The 26,054-nt window shown below is 36.6% G+C and overlaps 1 protein-coding gene across 2 annotated transcripts in view; it reads right to left on the bottom strand.

Annotated features, from left to right (window-relative positions):
* The window catches only part of LOC145934586 (nephrin), a 223,454-nt gene that overhangs the window by 156,065 nt on the left and 41,335 nt on the right, over positions 1 to 26,054 (bottom strand). For both annotated transcript variants that reach the window (XM_083035178.1, XM_083035177.1), the window contains exon 3: positions 10,629 to 10,761. In XM_083035178.1, the coding sequence (XP_082891304.1) occupies positions 10,629 to 10,761 (133 nt within the window). The remainder of the gene's footprint in view (positions 1 to 10,628; positions 10,762 to 26,054) is intronic.

Genomic DNA, 26,054 nt, shown 5'->3' with positions numbered 1-26,054 from the left:
AATAGAAGAAGAGAGAGACAAAGATGAGAAAAAAAAAAGAAAAGAGGAAAAAAGAAGCACAGAGCAAAAAGCGAGTAGCCAGGTGAAGGGTCGCTTCAAAGGAATGTTGAGCGGAAAGTGGCGTCCGTTTATTGTCAAGAAAAAGCGGATCTCTCTTATTCTCTCGAAACGCGATCCGGAGATACGACGGGAATCGTGATCACTATCGCAGACAAAGACGATGATGACTCCGGGGAAATCAAAATAGGGGACGATGTTGAGCGCGCTATCGTCCAAGAATGACGAAGGTTGCGAGAATCGTTCCGGGTTACGAGAAGAATGATCGTCATTCGGTGATGGCGACGCGGTCGACAAAAACAAACTGACCCCATTCCTGAGGAACGTATCAAATTTTACTGTCGCCGATCTCAACATTTAAACAAAAACTGAAGAAACAACCAAGATTCGATAAGTCGTAAAAAAAGTTATTCTTTTTACAACAGAGAATTTGTTACTATTATGACAATTTTCTAAAAATAAACTTGTTAATGCAGCAATATAATTATTAATAAAACAATTATGTATAATGTGTAATTAATGTATAATGTTACGTATATGTTATCGCTTGAAATATATTATGTAATTATTGAATTCATAAATAGAATTTCTATTTTTTTACTTAATATGTTGATTAATTCCTAAAAATATATAAAAATATTTTATTCAATATTTAATGTATGTGTCTTTTGTATTTAAATAGCTCTCTGTACGAGCAGTAATAAATTCAAAATTGTGCATTATTATGAATTTATAATAATTCTATGTAATAGGCTTCCAGAAACGTGTTGTACATTTGATTTTCTAAATTATAATGATTCTGTTAAATACATATTGTCTTGTTTTATTATCTTGTCTCTGTGGCTTAGATCGCACAGACTTGCTAAGCTTGTTCTTAAAATTTGATTACTCCTGTAAGCGTCGAGTTCAGGAGCCACGTTCACATAATGTCATTAATTCAGAATTACATTAAGATTCGGATTTCAAAGTTACGGACTAAAGTAAAGATGAGATCGCATTAGCTCGTGGTAATAGCAGCATTTGAGACTCAATCGAACGTTACAAAAAACAGCAAGGAAAAAAGACCATAGCATCTCTTTTGTATCGCGCATCCAAGAACCATCAGCGCTCGATAAAACGCGTGACTCTTGCTTTTAAAATAGAGCGACCTGCGGTTCGTGTTTTTATGTCTCATATGAAATATCGCACATAAACCAATACACGCAAAACATATGTATATGTATGTGTACGCGCGTTACCGCTGATTCTACTGCAAAATCTTGCGTTCTATACTATTTTTGCCGTCATTTCACCGCGGTTGAAATGCTCGTGGCGAAACCAGGGGATAAACATGTTCGAATCCTCGCCAACTTTTCATTTTTCCGTGCAGCGTGTGCGTAAAAAAAATATACATACAATATGTATACGTGTGTATGTGTGTGTGGCGAACAGTCGTGACAAAACAGCGCTCTGTCAAATCGCGCACGAAGCGCAGCATTATGCGAGAGCGAAAGAATCGATTTGACGTTCCCGCGCGGGTTGACATGCGTTTCCGTAATGCGCGTCAAGCTGGTTGCATTTAACGTTTATCGACGGGAAATGCGGTGAAAAAGTTGACGAGCGACGTGTGTCTCTTCTTCTTTTTTTTTTTTTTCCTCCGACTTCTGTCAATGCATTCGAAACGTCGATCGCGTTTCCTGAAGAATCGCTGACGCGAACGTCGGCCGATTTTCGGATGAGAAAATAAAGCGCGGAAAATTGTACGCTAACTCCGTAATATCTGTATATATCTTCGAAGAGAAGAATTTTCGAAAGGAAGAGTTCTCGCGTAAACCAAACTGTCGACTCTAAACTCTTTTAAGTTTCAACTCTTAACTCTTAACTCTTAACTGAAAACTCTCAATTCGCGATTTTCTCGGCTCTCCGTCTCTCCGACTCTTAACTCCCTCGCAACCAGTCGACTTTCGAACTCTCGTCCCGATTTGAACGGCGACTACAGTTCGCCGACTTTATACGAAAACGTCGATTAACAAACTCGCAAAAGTTAATGGGCGCGAAACGCCAATCCCGATTTTAACGCGCAACGAGAAAGACTGACGTTCCGCGAGCGCGCGCAAATAGGTCACTACATCATTTGCAATCGTGGGCCGGGGAATTAATTTCGTACTAAGCGGCCGCGAGGAAGAGGGGGTAGTTATGATATCGCAAATTGCAAATACTTGATACGATCGTGGGGGGCCGGGCAGTCATATGATTTATCGAGCGCGCCGCACCGCACATAGTATCGGCCGTATTCCAGGATTGACATCATTTATTAGACGCTGGAAACGCGTGCAGAGGCGCGCGCGGGCGACCGATGGAAACCGCAACGATATCGTGATCGCGCGGCCGTAAACGACGAGGTCGTCGACCGACGAACGGGTCGTCGATCGGTCGCCATATTCATCTGTCTGGTAGTTTACGGTGAATCATCAGAGCGCGAGCGCGGTTTTGATGTTCCTACGACCCGAGTACGGTCCTCCCTCTCAGTTTATCGCCGAATCTCTGCCATTCGGCGGTGGTCACCACGAGCCGAATGCGGTCGGCACCGCAATGATGACCGAATACCTGGACCGGACTGGATTGGCGCCCATCCGCGCCCGCGGAACTTCAATGACAGCGGCTGCACCCATTACGGCGTCTTTGTGGCATTTCAACTATCAGATTCGTCGAACGAAATTGCAAGCTCGTCGTCATTGGCCTGCGCTTTGTTACACATCTATCTCTACATAAATATGTCGGGTATTCTCTCATCGCGGTTGCATTTCACACCTACTTTGTGTATACAGTGTGTGATTTCGGTATCGATATGAAATCGATTCTTATAATGAAGTAAATTAGTCTAACCAGTTGGAAATAATTAATTATATTTTTATATTTTACTCTATGTTTGCAATAGTGGCTTTATTATATAATTATTCGATTATTGTATATACAAGATTAACCAATAAATTATAATAATATATATTACTCTTTCCCACCTTTGTATGTCAAATGTTCTATATTATTTCATGTAAAACCGTATTCGAGAGAGAAACGACAAGTTATAATTTTCGTTACATTTTTGCCGACATTGTAGTATGTAATCAATTTACAGTCCCTTAACTTTCGCGGTTAAGAGAAGCTTATACGATTATACTTGGCCGTATCTATTCCCATCTCGGTTATGGCAAAATCTATATCGCGCACCGGCGCTTGTGCGGTCGGTTCGCAGTAGTAATCGGACATTGGAATCCGCCAGTGGTCGAGGTACGACTATGGTCAGACTGTGGTTAGACTAGCGACGTCTTAGCTCGCTATACGGTATTAACTTACACTTCGCTATACAGTTCTGTAATCTATACACATATATATATATAGGAGAGACCATAACTTTTTTAATACTATAATACCCTCACCATAAATCAATATTATATATATAAATTTTATATCCATATTTTACTACATTTTTCCATCGGACGTACTCTTTTATTATTTTACTCTTGCAGCGAATTTTTAGAATTTATGGTAGAGACTAGGATTACAGTGAGATAAATGTAACTTTTAATTACTTTCCGATAAAACTAATAAAGTTTAAAGGTAGTGGGGAAGTATTTACATGTAACTCCTTGTTACAAATTGTTAACCATTAATTACTTGGAAATATCACAACGTCCTATTTAATCTATTTTTAATCTATCGTTCACGATCGCAATCGATCTCGGGAAGATCATCGCAATGAAAAAAATAATGATCCCTTTGTTTCGTACGGCCGTGACTCTGTTATTTTAATCCAGGGAACGTCAATAGGGAGGATAACGACGCGTAAAAAATCGCGTGCAACAACGAATAGCACCGGTTTGCCGATTCGAGCGTATCGGCGACGAGGGAGAGAAATCCTGCTATTATGTCGCGTAACTGTGCGGACAATGGCGCGATAATTCCAGCCGGTAGTACGCGCATCCGGTCACGTGCGATACACTCGCGTCCACATATACACATATACACAGATGTGTTCGGCCGTCCACGCTACGTAAGTCGACCACAATAGGGACGAAGAGAAAGCGGAGGACAATTGACTACTCGCCGTCGATCGAGAACGTTTCCGCGTGGGATTGCGCTTAACTGATTGCGGCGCTGCGCTGGCTGGTGACACTTTGCATCGCAAGCATCGCCGATATATCAACACCCGCATGTCACATTCGTAATCTCGCGATCTTGCCCGTGATGACGAGTACTTTCGGACGAACGGTAATCTCGCATCTCGCCTTGTTAAAGCGATGCGCTACATCCTACTTCCGGTAAATGTTGAGAATATGTCTTTGATATGGCGAATATTTTATATAATGTCTAATGCGTAATAAAAGAACGACTCGAAAATTAGAACTGTCTATCTTTAGCTTCCGGCGAATATCTTTTCGTATTTTTTTTTTTCTTTTTTCAATCAACCTTCTTCTGCAAACTTCTTCCTAGGAAGTAATATACTTCGGTGAGACTTGTTCCAACAATTGCAATTAATATCAACGGCATAAATATCATCATTTATAACGATAACAAATTTATGTAACGCCAATTGAGATTGTCTCGAGAGTTCAAGCGTTAACACTTGGCGTCAGCCCCATCAACGCAAGGCAGAGTGTCAGCGCGATCAGCACTTCCGATTCAACGAAAACAGGAGCACAGCCCCGAGCATTCGCAGCTGCACGCCGCTAAGTTTCTCTCGCGCAGAATTGATCCAGTCAGCGTCAAGAGGAATTACGCGGAATTCGCACGCGCGCGCAGAAACTCGGCGATTTCGCTGATGAGTACTGCAACAACATACAATATACGCGGTCGTGTAGTATACTCGCGAAAGACTACTCCGAACGTTTGCGGTAGAAGAGATATTTGCATACGTAGACGCGCCCGACGAGTTCTCTACAGATCTCGTGTTCGACAAAATGCTTTCTTTGCGGAAAAATGACGTTGAAACGAATGCAAACGTGACGATATCTCGCAAAGAAGTATCGCTTCAACCCGAAATTAGCTTAAACATTCTTCTGTCGAACTATAATATTTTTGACCTTATATAATATTTTAAATCTCAATTATTGCCATCACCTCATTGTAGCGCGATTAAAAAACGATTCCACTAATAAAAGTTAAGAAAGAACCTGACAAGGACAAGAATCGTGCGATTTTTGTATAACGAATTTACAAGACGTTGTAAATTATCTAACAAGCATTTCGTAGAGCGAATAATTTTCAGGGACGCTCAATCGATCAGAACTGCTCTCCGCGTTGCGTGTTTTTTAAACATGCGCATATTATGCATTAAACGCATATTATTTTGTAATGGAGTGGAAACATACATCAATAAATATTCGTGCATATATCAATAATGCCGTGAACATGCATTATTGTTGCAACACAGCTTTATAATTTCGCACGTAAACACATATTGTTCAATCCAACAATTAACTATAAATTATCGTTCCTTGCACAATCAGCTTTTTATGATACGCAAACTCGAGCGAATTTTCAGCGCACAAACAGCGCATTTTAGATAAATTTTGCCAACAATAACACAAGTTCACTATGTGTTTATGCGATACATACTAAAATAGAATATATACATCTGAAAAACTACAACGTAATCAAATTTCCTAATGGCGTAATAACTATTCTATAATATTTGGTATATAGGAAATTTACAATTGGAAAATTACGCGCAAAGTATAATTTAATTTAATCAATGTAATATCACCGATTTAATTTAATCGTTATGATACACACAAACAAAAGATACATTTGCTAAAATAATATTATTTGAATCTAATTTTTCAGAAAATATTATTAATGTTAGCAACTTTTTTGACCTATATTTTTCATATAAATTCAAAGATAATTTTTACATATTAAAAATATCAAAGTACCAATAATTCTTAATTAAAAATATCTAATACGAAATATATAAAGAACTTTTTTATAAATTAAATTTTCGTAGCACAATTATATAAGCTCTTATTGTTCAATAGAATTTTAATTAACTGTATTTTATGATAGAGTTTTAATGCGAGATTTAATTATATTCGTCGGAATGAAAATTTTATATCTGTGACTGGCTGCGACGAGAGGTGGAACCGTTTTCTCATCGAATGGAAGGGAAAGAAGCGTGTCACTGCGTAAAACGCGGATCGTTGGATTCGTGTCGATGTCGCAATCGTCGAAAGTGCAATCACGACGTGTTCGGTTCACAGGGCGGAAGGGAGCAAAGCAGCACGAAGAGACGGGAAGCGGAGAGCGCGATGGAGTAAAACTGCACCCCGACTGCGATATCACGTCGCTCGCGTTTAAGGGGGTTGAGGGCACGCCCGTTTGCATTCGCGACGAGTATCCCGCACACGATTAAGCACCCTCGCCAAGTGGTGTTTTCTCGTTAGTCGATGCGTCTGACACTAAGTCCGTAAGTACGCTGTGTAATCTACGAGATGCATATAATTAAAAGTCCTGCACTATTTATTTTTTTTCCATTAAATTACGCTTATCCGGCAATTGTTCTCATATTAATAAAAAATGTTAACCATTACTATCAAACATTACAGAAACTAAGAAAAATTCGCACACGATATAACTGTATGCTTTCCTGCATATTAACTGTATGTCCTTTGTTCTTCTGATTTTATTTTTTTTTTCCAATTTTTCTCCTTTTGTTTATTTTGTCTATTTTGTCATTATACATACATTTGCTATCTAAACACGCATTGCTGGTTATATCGATTCTAATTATCACTAAATTAGCTAATTCTCGTCATTATGACATATTGTTCCTGCCAGTAATATTACCGCTAATTAACGTATCCTCGTGTGAGGATTCTGAAAGAGGTTGATGCTCTAAAGCATAGTAAATAGTTTATCTCTTTATGATGTTATCGATCTCCAAGTAACACCTGCTTCTCTACGAAATTATTAATATGCTGTATATACTTCCTATTGCTTATGACTTGCGATTTGTAAGTTTCTCTGTGACTTTAAATTGTCGAGAAATAATAGAAATATATTTTGCTTAATCTCTTGCAAGTTCTGGCGCACAAGTTACATTTCATTAAATTTCTCTTCATTTTTAACTATTATTTTATAATTAGCTTATTACACAACATTACTTTTTTTATATTAGCTTATTACTTTTCTAAAGTTATGTTAATTTCAAAATTTTATCATTAAATTCTCCCGTGATTTGTGCTAATTAAAAATCTGAATTTATATAAAAGTACAAAAAGCGGTTTTTGAAAAGCTTTCCATATCTATAAAATTTATATTCATCAAATAGACAAATTTTGAAATTTTAATAATAAATAAGAATAAATACTGACACAAATAGTAAAAAGTTGCGATTTTAATTCATCTATATATTAACTTACAAATATAAAAAATGATCATTTCATACGCAACAATTTAATACATGAAAAAATAAAAACATATATGCAATATGGGAATGACGACATTTTGACTTATGCGAATGTCAAGAAAGCATCGTAATTTTTTCCCAAGCACGGCAACTATAAATTCTAATTTTTTTATCGCGGATTATAAACTATCCGGAAATATACAGCTCTTGCACGCTTTTAGTAGGTCAGTGTATCATTTTATTTGTGAAAGAGCGTTTGTTCGTAGCAAAACGCAGTTCGTTCAACGAACGTCCGGACTTTAAGAGAATTTAGAGCTCCACATCCCCCACAAGGAAATGATTCGTTGTCGCGTGGACGAAGAATAGTTTTGGAAAGCCCGTTTTCGTGGCGCTTACTGTCGCGACGACGCCGCGTCTACATTTTACGACGACGCAATTGTATCCCGTTAAAACTAAAATATCACCGCGCTAAGATAAAACCGCAGCTCCTTCAAACGAGACGTTTTTCTTTCGTTCGCGAGATCACAGTTTCTTATCTTCGACCTATCCAAATGAGCTGCGTTCATCAGCAACTTTGTCCCAAATCCAGTAAAAAGGATTTTATCACAGAATATTCAAGTAGTCGAATATATAAAAATACCGTATAAAATCTTTATTTATAGAAATATTCTTAAAATTCATAACATTTGGATATTATATTTTTAAAGCATTTTATACACACAACACACGTTCGTGTGTGTATGTATATAAAAGATTTTGATATGTAAAAGCAATTTGTATTATATTTATTGTCTAAAAATATTGAAAGAAAAATCGAGTCTATAAAAATCTTTCTCGATATAATCGGATTAAATAAATTACAATATTGCCATCTAACGAAATTTATACAGTAGAACCGCTTCCGACTGTTCTGCCACGTTATGCAAAATGTCGCGTCGTTTTACGTAACTCGATAATGTCACAACGAAAAGAAAATTCGCGGTCGTGCAAGGAACGTTATTTACGACGATGCAGCTGCAATCATGCTGTCAGGGAAATCTGTTTACAGCACTGCCAGCAGTGCTTGCAGATTCACGAGTTGACTCTCTTAACTCGCAGCCCTGTAGGTATGAAATCCAATAATGGAGCGTTCGGCATATACTCCCAAAAGCCTGCTTTCCACTCGCTGTAATCGCATATCCGCTTTTGCGAAAAAAATGCTTAAGACGGGAGCTCTCATTTTTAGCGTAACATTAGGAAAGTTATGAAAAATTCGAAGTTATACATGAAATGAAAAGACTGCAGACTGCAATCATTTAATTTTAAATGTAATAATTTGCTTCATATCTGATCCAAATAAAGAGTTGATTAAAAACTTAGTTCTTGAAAGTTCTTTGAAAAGGGCATACAGATTACTGGCGGATAGCTAATTGACGGTTAATGACACACGTTTTGTATAATTAAAATCGTTTCTCGTCGCCATAAAACTTGTATACAGCTAACTTGATTTATGGAATAGTGGCAATAATTTCGGGATTAAAATATAGATAACAGAAACAAGAAAATCTTTGCCATTTTATTTGCGCGCCATCGAATGTGCTAGCAAATAAACGCAATACAAATATGTTCCACGCAGGTCAAAGTATTTTTTACGATAAAAACGAAGGGGTACTTCCAAGCTCGAACGATGATCCGGATTTTATTGGGTTGCTCGATAAATACGATATTTACGAGCATTGAATTGGCTGTCGACTGAAGTAACGTATAACGGATGGAACGTGAGGCCGATTTGCGGCTTAACGAAATCCTTGCTCCGTCGTAATCTGCTCGTATTCGAGGTTTTCGGTTTTACACCGCGACGACGTGGCGGAACGGTAAACCAATAGGATACACAAGTAATGAGATCGAAAATGTGGAAATCGAAAGATAGAGTCTGCAAAGTCTCGAATTTTCTCTTTGTTTGAAAAAAAAGGTTCGTAAAACATTCGTAACAAAATTGGAAAAATTAGTATGAATATAGTGCAAAATAAAAACGTGTCAAATAAAAGTCTAATATAAAAGAATATGTAGTAACTTTGCAATATCCAAATTTAAGAAATAAAACAAAGAGATAAATATTCAAAAATATAAAGACTCGTAATTAATTTAATTTTTAAATAACAATAAAAATGTAATAATATTAATTTAATAATGATGAAATTTAAATTAAATTTGATTCAAATAAATAGACGGCAGTGTATTGATTTACATATATCTTGAGACGATCAATATATTTGACATATGTCAATGCAGGAAACTGGATCGTATGAAATGTCGATAGCATCAAATTGCTCAATAAATTTAAAAACAGTTGAATTTAATTAACTACTAATTATTTGCATATAAAATTCTGCTCGTTTCGATGCGTTTTGCGACGACACTTGTCAAACATTTGCCGAACATCCATATTAAAACGGATAATGTCACGGTTGCCATTCAACAGCATAATATCAATAAAGGTCGGACAATATCGTCGCAGTAATAATCGAACGAAATTATTGCAAATTACCATTTTATTCCGTAATTTGGAACGCGATCGTAACGCGTGACGCAAATGATTCGTGACGTTTACTCGACAGCGATGTTATATTTCATGAGACTGACACATACACTTGCCGAGAAAAATCAAAACGACGTGTGTAATGTAACGTCGTATATGCATGATCGTCTTATTGCAATACATACATAACGCTTGTCTCTTTATAAGAAATAAAAAACAATTTTATAAACTAAACATTATAAAATATTTTTCGTTCTTTTCATATTTAGAACGAAATCTTCAAATAATTTTAACTAAATTAATTTTAAATAAATATTATTTCAATTAATTTAATTTATTAAAATAATTCTATAACTTTACATCTTTTTATTTTTACGTACAACATAAATTAGATTTAAAAAATTGTAAATTGATAACGCGTAAGAATATATCATTATATGACGAAACTATGTAATATATTATAAAAGATGATTTATTTTATAAAGAATCTTAATCTTAATACTGCATATATCTAAGAGATCTACGTACTGTATGTATTTGCAACATTTTCCACGCTACAGGACAAGTTCCCTGGATGCTTAGAAATCTATGGCGCCGTAGAGATTCACGTCGAGGCTGAGCGAACGAGCGCTCCGAGGGTCATCGTTCATAAATATCAATGCGGCTTACCTGTACAGGGGTTCACCGCTGTCCTCTTTGAACCAGAGTACCATGGAGACGGCGTCATTCGACTCGCGGGGCTGTATATTACACGGCAGGATTGCCTTCTGACCCGCCACCCCCTGTATCGACTCCATGGGTACTGAAACACACATCAACGACTCGCTCAGAGAAATGTCCATTACGCCGCGAGAAAACGAAGAATAATGAAACGAGGAAGAATCGTCGGATAACAAAGAGTTATGGATTTTTTAGGCGGTCTACAACGATCCTAATCCCTCGAGAGGGTGTTTTAAAAAGACTCTTCCTAGGGATGTATATCATGCTGACAAGATTTCCGACAAGATATTATAACTCCATATTTTATCAACTTCAAGATTTCAACATGCATGTTTTTTTTCGCGAGATATTCAATTCTCACATGATTCTGTTGCTTCCGCGACTATTTGATATTAATATCAAGGAATAAACTTTCCTTGTTTTTCTAGGAAATAAGACGTTACTATTACTTTCAAGATTACACGATTTGATATATCCTATATAATTTAAACATGGTTTATCTTTTTTTTATGCGATATTTTATTACGACATATCACATATGTTATATAAGTAAAATCAGGATTCGCATAATGTATGTACATATTTTTACATATTGTATCCCCTTCTTATGTCTTGTTCGCATTTACAATTGCCATACATCTGTATGCAATATCGAACTAACGATGCCATTTAATCTTGATATTCTTGCAGAAACGAATATTATATTTTTATTGATGTTATATACGACCGATATTACATTTCTATATGGCAATACAATATACCACCTATTACGACATTTCGAGAGAGAGAGATACATATGATAAAATTATAATATCTGTGATGTAAAAGGACAGCCAGTGATAAGTTGCATCAAGGACGTAAAGAAAGTCGGTCAAATTAAAGAAACTCCTTAAAAACGCATTTCACGACATTTTTCGTTTCATCACTGACGCGCGCACAATTTCTTAGAATAAAATCATATCGCAGATTTTTATTAAACAACCTTCTTCCATTCCTCATAGAGACTCATGAATAATCTCTTGGCATAACTATTTTTAATCTTTGCTGCGGCAAAAATTTTTTTATCTACATTAATATTATAATATCGTTTCATTCCAGTGTAATGAAGTGTAACTTTTGATCTTCGTGCACAGAGCGTCAGATATGATATTTATGCTAATTAACATTTTTGCATAACATTGAATAAATATTGTCTCTGATTATATTTACTATGAGAAGTAATTAATATTAATAAGTCTAAATATAGAAATAAACATGAGATACCCATAATAAATAGTAAACTAATTCACAATCTTGACAACATAGTAAGTTTTCAAACAGTATATATTTCATTATTAATTGTTATGTATATTATCTTTATTATAATACACGACAAAAATTTATCATGCCTTTTAATTTTGTCAAAAAATAAAAGACCTACATTTATGGTAAATACCGATATCGATAAAACTATGAAATAACCGTATCACTATTCCGACTAGCGTCGAAATTTTTGTATATAGCAGTTATAAACGCGCGCGGAAATGCACTCGGGTCGTGGCAACGAGCGCGATTTCCGAAAGTTGCGGGTGACTTTGCGTTTTATTTTTCCGCAAGCCCGCGAAATGAAAGTTTCGCGTGGTGAAACCGGCGGCGCCACGATGGGTTGCCTCCCTCCTCACCCGGAATTCGCTTAAGTCGACGTTGCACTGCTGCTCGTCTATAAGAGGACGGCCCTATGCATGCATTTTCGCGCGGAAACACGTATTGCATTTACGTTGACGCTACAACGACTTTATGCAAGTACGTGCCCTTCTGCGAGCTGGGAAAATTCACGTAAGACTCGCCGATCTTAGCAGGAGACCGCAGTGCATATATACATATTGTTCATGTGCTCGTATGATGATATTTGAAACTATATATTTAGAATTGTCAATTTTCTGGAAAAGAACTTGGGATATTTTTAGTCCTGTATATATACCTAATCTTTTCCTACGCGCGAGTAAGAAAACTTGTAAAGATAGAGTTTCAAAAGTATTTTAATTTTGACTCGAGCTATATAAATATGTTCTATAATTAAAATGTATTTACATAGAATTTACATATAGAATTTAATTATTTTAAATTTCTGATTGTTATTTATTTTAAATAAAATTACTAACTTTTCATTAAAAAATCTGAGATTTTATACAAGAAGAAATTTCCCTCGCGTTATATGATACGTAACAGACGGTTCAAACGCAGTTTAATTTAAATTGAAAAAGAAAGAAATAAAAGGCTACATTTATAATAACCAATAGCTTATAAATCTGACGCAGGGGAAGCATTAAATTACGTATTACTGTACGTAGTTCATGAAGAATTAAATTCAAATTGTAAGCTCACATCTATACATAATCTCGGATGTAATCTCGAGCAACAAATAGTAATGCGCAAGAAGAATATGTTCATGCATACATATGTTACATATGTGGAAATGGATATATCTCAATATTTTACGATACTATTTTCTGCTTCGGAGGGATTTATAGTCGCGGTTGATATCTCGCGAAACGAAATATCGCCATCTGCCAAATAAAAGCGGCGGCACAGCAACAGTTGCATCTGAAGGGTTGCAACGTCGCCCGTCGTGGATTTTTACGCTTCGGTATGTCTCTTGCCGAGCATGTAACCACCAGCCATCGATACACGGATTATATCGTATTGTTATGGGATACTAATCCGGCGATGGTTATCCGGGACTTGAGACCGATTCAAGTCCCACGAATTTACGAAACTGCGTTCACGAAAAGTTTGGCGGAGAAAAAAAAAGGAAAACTGCGGACCGGGATTGAACGAGAGCGACGACGAGCAAAGAACTCTAGCAGACTAGCATGCGAGATTGTGTCCTGGACAATAAAACTGACTCGGATTACATTCTAAGACGTGGTCGGGCTTACAAGATTTGCTCTCTCGCAATGACACTCGGGGACAAAACGTGTTTCTGAGTGTCATGTACTCATTGCGAATACTTGACGAGAATTGTTTTTGTATCAATACTATTCAAAAGGTTTTAGAAAGTCACACAAATTTCGCTGCAGTTATGAACTTTTTTATTAATCTGTGCTTTCTTCAAAAAGAATTCAATTCCGGAAAGAAGTTAAATTTTCACTTTTTGACATTGAATATTCATAAATAAATAAAGGATTTATGTAAATTTAGAATATCGTATTATTTTATATATATAATTGTTATAATATATTGCACATAATATTATTTCAGAATATTAGCAAATTTATATAATTAACATTTTTTTCTAACATTATTTATGTCAACGTTTATAAGTTTCGGAGGAAGCGCTTCGTTAAATAAAATTATTTAAACATGATGGTTATGATTATTTACGAGTTCCCATCTACTTAACATCACCGGCTTACAACGCGTCGCGGTGTTTATGATTCAAAATTAATTACGCACGCGCGAACTTCGTTACTTAATAACGGGAAAGGAATTATGTCTCATTTTAACGGAGCCATGTTAGAGCCGTGCTGTCGGACGTGTTGTTAAGTTGCGATTTAAATTAAATTTCTCGTAGAACAATGACATTTTACATGCATGTGTCGGACGGAAGTGCCGGCCAAGTTCTGCCGGTGACACTTCCGTTGACTGGTATAATTAACGAAACCAGAAAACCGCAAGCGCCGGCTATTCGCGGACGACTGTTTGAGATCACTTGCCGCGAGATTTTCTGACGGATTCCTTATTACATAATTACCTTCCTGCCACACGGCTTGAGTCTCGTGAAACGCGTAAAAGAAACCGCAATCCTAGCTATGTAAATCACTCCTATTCTTTATTTATTTCCGGTCTGCAAAAGGAAGATATATTTGTTTTTGTCTCATATTGTTCCGAAAATTCTTCTATAATAATTATGCGCCCTTGTGACGCAACGAAAATTCCAACGATAGATCTTGATTTCATGTTCATAACATTAAAAATAGGTGTCATCTTCAAAATCATAAGAATAAAATTCAACTTGAGCGATATTTATTAATATAAGTTATTACCAACTGAATTTCTAATACAGTCTCTAAATAAAATATACAGAACGTTAATATCATTTTTTGATCAGTCTAAATTTAATGTATTTCTGACTACAATGTCGAAATATCAATACACACACAATTCTCAGAATATAAATTCAAATTTAAATTAAATGTTTCAATACTAATCTCATCTTTTGCTTCGAAGTGTTAAGGAAGACCTTTTGTAACGCCAATTGAATAATCATATTTCACGGCATCCTCGAGCTCACAAAGCTCTGGCCGTGACACTCTCTCACGACACGGAGAAAAAGGAAGAGAAAGGGTACAGAGGCAGGGCAATTAAAATGCGGCTGGGCACAAAGGGCATGAGATCTCCCGAAATTTCCACCCCCGCACGTTCCACTTTTGTAGACATTTCTCAACCGGTAATTGCCTTCCGGCCCGCGCGCACGAGAGAATAACGGGCGCGCGCGGAAGGAATGGACCGCATGAAATATCCTTTCCATACCTTATACCCGTAACAGCGAAACAGAGAAAAAAAGAGAAAGCGCCCAAAGAGATAAAAGAGACAGCGTAACAAGAGGATGAACCGAGAAAGGAAAATTGAGCCGTAACTGTCTTAATTATCTCTGAATTTTTAGACGTCAATCTGTAATTTCAAGGCAATTAGAAATATATGACAAATTTAACAAACTTAAAGATATTTCGAAAAGTCAAAAATTAATGTGAAATACAATTTGACGGCATATTAAATGTCATAATATATTTTTGATTTTTTAATGCAATTTTAAATAATTTGAACATTACTCAAATTATTTTTTGAGGGAAGGAGATAAAGAAATAATTAATAAAATTGTTATTATTTTCATATATGAAGAGAGCTCATTAAAGTTAAAAATTACGCTGACGTATTGAAATCTTTTCTGCATAGAGATATTATGTAAAGAATTTCCATTGCATATCTGATTTTAATGACTTCAATCAAAAGAATTTATTCGGTATTTTTGTTATAAATTACGTCAATCTGTGAAAGCGGATAATATTCAATTTCTTTCGAAAAATATCTTTTCCACGTAATATGTTCACAACTGTCGCTAAAATAAGTAAGATCGAAACATTTCTATGACTCTTTCGACGTAAGAGAGCCGTACATTGATTGCATCCGCGGCAAGAAAAAAATCTTGGAATATCATTATTCAAACAGTCGATAACACACGGCACACGACAAAGCAGCAGAAAATCCGCGCGTATAAATCAAAATCGATGATTCAATATTATTCTAGCGGCAATAGTGCATTTCGGCAGCTTCCATCAACATTGCGACACGGACGCATGGTCGCTGCACAAAATCCTGCAGAAATCAGCCTTTGGAGCCTTTTTATTCCGCAGCAGCCAGAAACGGCCCGTCTGAAAGAACGCGGTGTGCACAGCGAAAGTTTTGAGAAAAGGGTGTAAAGGAGACGAACGCGAAATGCTGAATCAAAGCCCATTGCCGCGCGACAAAGGCCCGAAAACTTCCGACGCTGCGATTCGCGTCGAAGGAAATCCGCGAAGCTTGTCGCTTCGATAACTGCGGTATTGTAAGAGAGCTCCGCAGGAAATTCACCGTAGGATGGATAAATATTTCGCTAAGGCGCGCGGCTTTAGTTCTTGCTCGGATATATACCTATCGCTTTCGTGTTTGCGTGCGATTAACAGATTTAAATGCAACAAGAGATTTATTCAGTTCTGGAGATAAATCTGCTGAGAATCTAACAGAGAGTTACAAGAATCAATTAACAAAATAACAATATCATATAACTGACAGAAGAAAGTGAAACGAAAATATCAAAAAAGTTTGAAAGAACGATTTAATTATTGCAAAATTTATTTACGGCAAATATTTGATAATCATTAATCATAAATTCAAAAATTTGTCTGAATACACAGTTGGAAAATGTGTGTTTTCTTGTTAAAAACGGTCCCCGTTAAAATTTTTGTGTTAAATATTTAACACATTCATGTGTTAATTTAACATATTGCTGTTATGTTAATTGGACTCAAATGTTAAATTATTAAAACAACTAAAAAAAAGTGTAAAAATAACACAATGTATATCTATTTTTAATTTTACACAATAAATATGTTCCGTATTATTAGTGACAAGATTTATCTGTTAAAATTTACAGAAAAAAAATGTTAATTTTACTTTATAATATAAGTGGGGGTAATAAAATGTAAAATTAACAATTTTTTTAGTTAATTTTTACATTAAAACTATGTTAATTTTACACAAAATTTATTTTAAGTTTATTTGAAGTTTGCATTTATTTTATGTTAAAATATTAACACAATATTCGTGTTACCATTTAACATATCCGTATTATGTTAAATTAACACAAAAATTTCTGTGGACCGTTTGGGACAGGTGATATTTGTTAAATTTAACACAAATTTTTCAACTGTGTATTTTTAAATATAAACGGATGTGAATTGAACATTTTTTTTCTTACTTTTAATCCAATAACTTGAAACTGAAAAGATATTTCTGATGTTTGTGTATTTCGTATGCACATTCGTACAGATGCGTCGCGACATTTAATCACGTTAAAAGAAATAACGTCTCAGAATCTTCGCGAACGTTTTATGCAAATATCAGTTGAAAGTTTCTCCAGTGCACCACGGTATAAAGATTTACAAAAAAAAAAAGAAAAAGTCGCTGCTATCGAATCTCATTTCCAGTCGTCGCTTTGTGAGAAACGGTGACGAGACGATCCATCGCTCTCGTTCGTTTCGCCCACCTTTCCCATCTCCTTCAGTATTCCTTTCCGGTCTTACTCTCGCGGTGACCGCGAAAAGAAAAGGAGCTAAAGGATATACTCGAGAGATTGGTTATAAGGAGCAAACAGAAAGGAATCGATGTAATTGAGGTGAGGTCGGGCATCTTTTTCTCTCTCTGCCTCATGGGACTCGAGCTTTCCAAGAGAAATTGTATCCGAGAAAATGGCAAAGATCACGTCAGAGACTGCATTATTCAGTACCGGCATGGTAAATCTATATATACACGGCCACTCTTTCATCCACTGTAACGTAAATCCTTTCCTTTTTCGTTCCACCTATCGTCAGTTGCGCTATATCCTTCCTCTCTTTCTTTTTCTGCCTCTCTCTTCTCTTCGCTTCTTTAATTTTTCGAATTACATGTCGAGCTGTTTGTACAATACTCCTGTCGAACGTAAATTATTCGAGAGAAAATCTCATTCTCACACAATTCGATTGCACGCAAAACGCGAGCCGCTTCTATTGCGCCATTTATCATCGACCTCGCTGCTTTATTAGGCGCGACTGATTGATGTCCTTATTACCGGGCCGAATTCGTGTGCCCGAAAAATTATCCCATTTCCACGGCCCGTCCTCGCGCCACCGCCGACATTCGGCCGCTTTTCCGGATGCTGAATCCGTCCGGACGCGAATTCACAGTCCGCATGAGAAATCCGGAAATCATAAATCACCAAGCACAGCGAATTGTTGACGGAGTATATTTTCAAAAAGAACTCTCCTCCAGGCTTCGTCATTGTCAGTCGTATAATTAATTGATTCATCGCACGCGGTATAAGGGGACTGAAGAGAAGAGGGCAAACCGGACACAGGATTCTCGATCATTTATTCGAGACTCCACCGCCGTCAATTTGAAGAACCGAAGAGAAAAAACAGTTAAGGCTCCTGGGTGCTCACCGCGGCCATATTGAATTGTGACATCAGAGGCGAGAAAGCACACGCTGAAAATTCTTAGATGCCATTTTTTAATGAAAAGATATTTCGATTAAACAGCACTTCAGATGGCTTTAGCACACTCTTAAAAACCCCCGAAAACTATCCTTTTCCCTTTATAATCAATCAACATCTGTAAAATGATCGAGATATCAGACTTTGACATGCGGAATGACTGCGCATGTGCAAAGACCAGACGGACTGGGCTTCATAATATTACATTTTACAGCTGTTGATTGATTATAAAGGGGAAAGGATAGTTTTCGGGGTTTTTTAAGAGTGTGCTAAAGCCATCTGAAGTGCTGTTTCATTGAAATATTTTTTTATTTTGAAATGGCATCTAAGAAATTTTAGCGTGTGTTTTCTCGCCTCTGACGTCACGATTTCGACATGGTCGGAAAGGAGCCAGGAGCCTTAAGGAGAGATAAATTTTTCAAATATATTTTACTCGTAAAAAGCATTAAGATGTAATAATTGAAGTAAACTCGGCATATTCTGATTTATATTAGCAATTATTTTGTATGTATATATTTTCAATATTTTAAAGATTAATTAAATTTTGATTTATATATAAATATACATACAAAATTATCTGAATCTTATATAAAAAAAAAAAAAAAACGAAATGTATACAGCTTTTCTTAGCTAAAAAGATCCTCACAAATATTCTTTCTAGTCATATAAATTAGATTTCCACATAAAAGAACAAAAGTTTGGATTCAACTTTTCTTCTCGGCTCTCTTCAATCATCTTTGTAGAGTTATGAGTGAAACCATCGCCAGTCTCTTAATGGAATAATAATGCGGCATTATGGCGGTTTCCCGAGATGCGCGGAACCGAGCCGAAGGGGATTCTCTACCATTCGCACCGAAAGCGATTTCTCGAATACTTGTTTTTACTCTCTCCTTCTCTCCCCCATTTACTCTTCTGTTTCTTCGATAAAGCGACGCCGGCGTGATGATCGCGATCCTTGAGAAGTTCGCCGCCTTCCGGCGTTTTCCAACGTTGGTTGGCAATTAACATCGCGTTTTACGGCGCGCCAATATCTTTTCGAACCGGTTAACCAGTGAGTGCTCGGAAATGGCGTAGTCGTCGTCCTGGGGAAATATATCGCGACGCGGTAAACGAGGGTTTACTCGGGAAAGCGATTTTTCACACGGTCGATCGGGCAGGCCGCGCGCGACGGCGTAAAATATTATATCTATATAGCTATAATGGACCCCGTTCGGAAAGCGCTTCCTGTTCTGTTTATTTTATCCACTCCCGGCATCCGCACAACACTTTTAAGTCCTAATAGCTTGAGCGGTCTTAAGTGCGGCATCGTCATGATTTTTGTTCATTTTATCCCTCACACTTAATCTTTTCTGATGTCTCTTTAATCTGTCGCGATAAATAATGATGGGCGCGCGCGAGAAAACGTTTGAAATTAAATTTATCATATAGCAGCTATCGATCGATCTTAATAAAAAATAAATAGAAATTGCTGCGTGACACGTTTGCATAATTTATCACAATCTTAATTAGCGATCCTATAAGCCGAGCACAGTTTCTATTTTATATTCCCATGTCAATCTTGCGAAATATGTCGATCAACATGACAAGACACATTTCACATTTAAAACTGTCAATCAATGTCGAAAGTAAATAATTTATTATTAAAAGATTATTTATTTCATATATTGTGGTTGCGTGATATTAAATAATTCTAATTTACAATCTCCGGACACACTTGCTTTGAATATTTCATTCCTCAATTCAACTTTATGCTTAACATTTTGCGTTTCCTTGTCAATCTCTCTCTCTCTCTCTCTCGCGAAAAATAACGATCAGCGCGAGTCAAACTCTCGTCATACGGTATCCGAGACCCGTGATTTATTCACATCGGGGATTCGGAATTTACGAGCCGAGAGGTATTCGCCGAATGAAATCGGTTTCGCCTTTTCATGTCATCCAGGGCAATGCACTAAATGCATCCATCAGATTGAGAGTCCGTTCGATGCGTCCAACTCGTTTCCGACGCAGCGGCGCACTCGCGTAAATACGCCCGCGTGTAATCCGTACATTTACAGATTCATTCAATTAATTGATATTTGTTCAAATATACACAATATGCCATAAATTTAACATTTTACAGAAAATAAATATTCCCTAAATTTCGAATGTTTAAAATTCATTCCTTGCAAAAAGTATCGGCAAAATGATTGGTAAAATATATCGCAGCTTGCATTTAAGAGATTTTTTTTATATCAGAAATAACGAATTAATTGCAATTTAATATTTAAAAAAATTATCCAAAATTATGAGCAAAATATTTAGTATATTAGTAGTAGACGATATATTTTTCTATTGTTCATTAATATATTAATCATATTAATATTTTCGCGAAACAGATCTTAGGTGAAATTATTGATGTACAGCGATATAGAATTTAATGAGCTCAAAAACTAATTAAAAGCGTCGTAAAATCACTGTTCTCTCGAATATAGAATAAAAGGTTTAACAGTGCGATGAGTAGATAAATAGAGCGTGATAGCAAAGCTTGGTTTATTTCATAGACGCTTTACATAGGCGCGTACCTAAGTATATCTCATCACATCATCAAAATGGTTTCCAAATTGAGGACGCATATGTTCGAAAAGAAGTGAAATGTTTTTCAAAAACTGATAGACAGCAAGATAATTTTCATACTGCGTATTAAAATAAATATTTTTTTTACTTTACATTAAAATTTCTTTTGATATATAAAAGAAAAATGTAGTTTTTTTTGTATCGTCAATAAGAGAGTAAATATGTCCGTTATTAAAATGATAAAAGAGAGGAAAAAAAAAATAACGAGTTACTAAATAGACGGAATGACATAGCGCGCGTCATATTTTATCTATCTTTTTCTGCTATCATCTAGCTGTCGTACGGTCGGGAAATGAGTTTGGCCGAAAAACGAACCGAAGCAAAATAAAAACAAAGAAACACCGTAATTAGCAGCACGGCTAATTGCATTCGAGTGCCGCGTTTGTGAAAGAGAAGGGGAAGACCGCATCGCGGCAAATTATTATGTGAAACGCCGAAACGTACGCAGCGAAATAGAATGAATAAGCTCGTCCAATGCGCAATTAGCTAGACCCATGAATTTTTCAAAAAACAGAATCGACGGAACATCGTTCCATAGCGAAATATTGTGCGTAACGTGCGCCGGAGATTCTCTCTCGAGAGAGAAAAAGAATCAGAGTGCGATAATATAATAAAAGTAACGACATTAATGGGGGCGCATTATTAAAGTGGCTTTATTACTCGAGCGCCATTATAGCAGGAAATGCGTTACATCGGAGCGAATGTTTTGGTATTTCTAGCGATACGCGCGGAATTTCCGACCAATGATCTCTCGCCAACGTCAAAGTCAGTCGACAAGAATTATACGAGTACAATCTCGTTCAGATTTTCGAAATCACCCTGCAGCGTTGCATTTTTATTCTGCGAACGTCAATTCAACAATAATAATGAACCCTGATACTGCCAGCAGCTATAATAAACATTATCGATATCGAGTACCCTTCGAGCTATGATTTAAACATCGTGCGCACTGAAATATATTCCGCAATAAAATAATTATTTATTCAAAAATAACCTCGCTAATGGATTAATCCGAACGACAAAACGCTTAACTCTTTATGCAAAATTAAGTATATCTAGTTATCCACATTACAGATTGTTTCGAAAGAGATAGCATTTCTGGGGGTTGATAAATTTTAACAAGAACAGGTCGATGCTTTTACGATTTCGAATACTCGATACGATCTTTCCCCGATATAATCTATGCATGCATTACGTTAAATCCCAAGACGTGCGAGTTTCATTTGCATACGCAGCGTATACGCCGGTGCATTACGCGCCCCGTATTTGTCGGATCGATACTCGCGACGCAAGATATGGAAATTGACTCACCCGACAAAATTATCCCACGCTGTTTTTAGACTCTATACGTGCTTTTAATTAGTATCGATACTGTTCGCTATTTATGCGAGCATCGCAAATATCTTCCTGAATTTTTGCTTTCCTTGCTTCATTTACGATTTTAATAATTTACATATAATTATAGCGAATGAAAAGAAAAAATTAGAAAATAAATCAAACTAAAAACTTGCTCATTAATTTGCATCACATTTTTTTCAAATCATTAGCATAGAAAAGTCTCATATAAAAAAAATAGTATTTAAACATAATATAAAAAAATATTAATAAAATGACACATAGTATCTATATATAATATTAATATTTCTGTCCAAATTTTAATCTCAAAGTTATTTTTTCATTTATTAACAGGCAAGATTTTTTGTGTATATATAAGCGTTTATGCAAAACATTCTCAAATACTGCAGAAATATTTATGAGATAAGATAAAACACACACAAAAAAGTTACTTTTTATAAAAGCCTGGTTCTTTCTAACGAATGAAAATAGCGGCATGCTAAATAACTCGCCATTTAAATAAATTTTACATTCCATTTTGTCCACGGACTAGAAAATAGAGGGCAGTCACACTTCACATAAATAATTGAATGTGCATGGGACATCGCGTTACAGCTCGGCCAGTCGTAGTCACAGATTCTAATCCCGACACGCGAGTTTCAAATGTATCATTGTTATTAATTGTCACATCGCAGCAATATTACCAACGTGTTTTCCGGGTATCTTAATGATCGCCATTCGCAGATTCTAACAGCGCGATGTTCGTCGATGCAATGTAATTTCGCAGCTCGGTCGAAGATCCTAGTCGGAGTGGTCAGAATACATCGCGCTCTCTTATCGCGCTCGTCATTCATCTCACTCCACAATTTAATTCGAATATATTGCATGCGTTAATATTCGGAGCTCCGAGTTATTTGTTACTATCAGCGTACGATTCGATACCATAACCGCGCTGTATCATTATCTCAAATTACAATACGAATTTCAACTTACACAGAACTCATACATCGATATAACAATTCGTCAGATTAAATGTGATTTAATATTATTGTATACACACAAATTTAAATAGAAAACATTAATTATTGTAATTCAAAATGCGAGTATTTCTTTTCAAATATTACTTACATTTACCTCGTCGCGGTAAAGCACGATAATTTTGCAAGAAAACTCAGTTAAGTACTCGCTCGTACGCCCGTCCCATAATTTACGAAATTATCGCAACGTACTTCGGGCAACGCGCGGTCCTCTTTTTCCATTCCCCCGTGTTTGTTCGCGAAAATGCGTCGCGCGCGTATCTCGAGATACGTAGAAAGTTTACTCGAGATAATCGTAATCTCGCCCGGACCCGCGCCGATTCGCGCGCGCACACCGTTAAAACTTGGGCGCAATTATCCTCCTACGGCTTCCTCTGAAGAGAGTCGAAGCTGATTCGGCCGAGTTGTCCGGAACGGAGCTGACGCTCGAGAAGAGAGAAAGAGAGAGAACGAAGAGAAAATTAATAAAAATACCTCGAGACCCGTGCCTCCGATTAATTAAAACTTTCGGACGCCTCGAGGCGATCCATCGGTCGACTTATACTACTTCGCCTCCCGCCCAGAGATATACGCGCTGTAAAGTTTCTCTCACGAAGGCGCGCCGATCACCTCTTTGAGACGGATTACGAAGAAGTGCGGTCCGAGTTCCGGTAGAAATTCTCTTTATCATCTAGCGTTCTCTTGTCCGGATGGCGGCGGCCTTCCTTACGAAAAGGTAATTATCGGGAAATATTCGGTGCGAGTAATTCGAATGCGTCCGTGCGAGTAATTTAAATCCGATTTCTCTGCGGGAAAGATTTAACTCGACGTTTAATTACTTAAATTCTTGTACCTTACATTTAGAATAATGTGGAAAAGATCGCGTAATTAATTATAATTCTGTGTGTTTGTAAATATTAAATATAATTATTAAGAGAAAGAAACAAATATGATAATTGATTAAAGTTAAATATATTATGTGAGATCTCGGATATTGTCCTTTTTCTTTTATTGTATATTTTAATGCAATACCTTTCGGATAATAATTGTACTCATTTAATACATTTATTCGTGAAGAGATTTTGTTAAAAAAAGTGTAAACATTTAATACGTTAATTGTTGCGTGACTCGCCCATGAATCACGCTATAATGCTATTATTTTAATTGTACAAACTAAACATATTTCGGAATAATGGTCTGAATAGTCAACTTCTCAACTTCTATTTGACAGTCAACATGTTAAATAAATATTACATGTATACAGAACTAAATCTCAATTTCGGTTACACATACACAATATAGAAATTAAAGATAAACAATATCCCTTTTAATATACATTAAATTATAATTTTAGAGCTTATTTAAAAAGTTTTGATATTTACGCGATTTTCACTACTATACTACAAAAATCTATTTTTTTCAGTCCAATTTCGACAAAAAGAATCATTGTGGCGTAGTTGGTTGACCGAGTTGCATTTCGCTTGCATACACAAGGCAAGGCCTTCCGCCACCGGCGCATTTGAGATAACAAAAGCCGAAGAGGGAAGGGGAAAGTGAAAGAGAAAGAGACGAAGCGCAGCTAATGGTTCTAACGAGCAGGACGTATCAATTAAAAGCCAGTTGCCGGCGCCGGTTTGGAAAACACAGGGCACAAAGTACGGCGATAGAAAACTAGCTCGCGGGTGGAACTCGATTAATTACGAGTTAGCCTATGCCCCTTTGACGACGACGACAACAGTGCGTCATCGCACCCGCACCCGTCATGTAACCCTCTCTTTCTCTCTCTCTCTCTCTCTCTAGTTGCTTTGTGAGGATCACGGCTCGTAATTCATAAACCGCAGCGCAAGTTGTCGGTCCGACCGGAACTACTGGAAGTGCTGAAGCGCCGCCGTTGGGCACCGACGGCGGTTTCGCTGTGCCCCGGATACGGCAGAGAAGAGAATTGTAAAGAGAATATCGCGCGGGCAAAAGCAGAAAGAGAAGGATTGATCGCGCGTTGCATGAGCTCGAGGATAATAATTTTAATGGTTAAAAACACACGAAAAAAGTGTTTCTAGCGAGAAATGTAATTTTTTTTATATTTACTCTCCCTTGATTGCAAATCTTCAATTTTCAAATTAACGCTTTCATTATATGAATATCTATATAATTCACGAATATTTTTAATTCTAATGTTAAATGTTTTGAAATTATAATATTAAATTCCTCATATTTTCCGCGATTAAAGGCGGATGAATGGTGATTGTGACGCAATGTGTATAGTAATTAATTCCCGTCACGCTAAGTCCATCACGTTCGAGTTTTGAGCTCTGAATATTTGCCCGACACTGGAAGCGATTCCCGAGTTCACTAGCTGCGTCTGGCATTCAGCTAATAGTCGAGTTGCATTAGATTGCCGACATAACATGCTACGAACTCTACGAAACTCAATCATGGTATAGCAAAATTTTGTTAAACGAGTCTTGTGTTTTCGGAAGTTTATCACTGTAAATAAATCGCTTATTTCAAGACGGGCGTGTAGATTAAGAGGTTAACTTTATAGCAGTAAACTATACCGTGGCAAATGCTTTTCTTCTCTAAAAGTTTTACGAGATAACCATTATAATCCTCGCAATATGCATGATTATAATACCGATGTTGGATAT

This window comes from Prenolepis imparis, unplaced genomic scaffold (assembly GCF_030444845.1).
Source record: "Prenolepis imparis isolate NDT839.2.m4 unplaced genomic scaffold, iyPreImpa1.0 SCAF_3, whole genome shotgun sequence".
NCBI lineage: Eukaryota > Metazoa > Arthropoda > Insecta > Hymenoptera > Formicidae > Prenolepis > Prenolepis imparis.
Note: the sequence above shows the minus strand (reverse complement) of the source record. Positions and strands in the feature narration are given on the sequence as shown.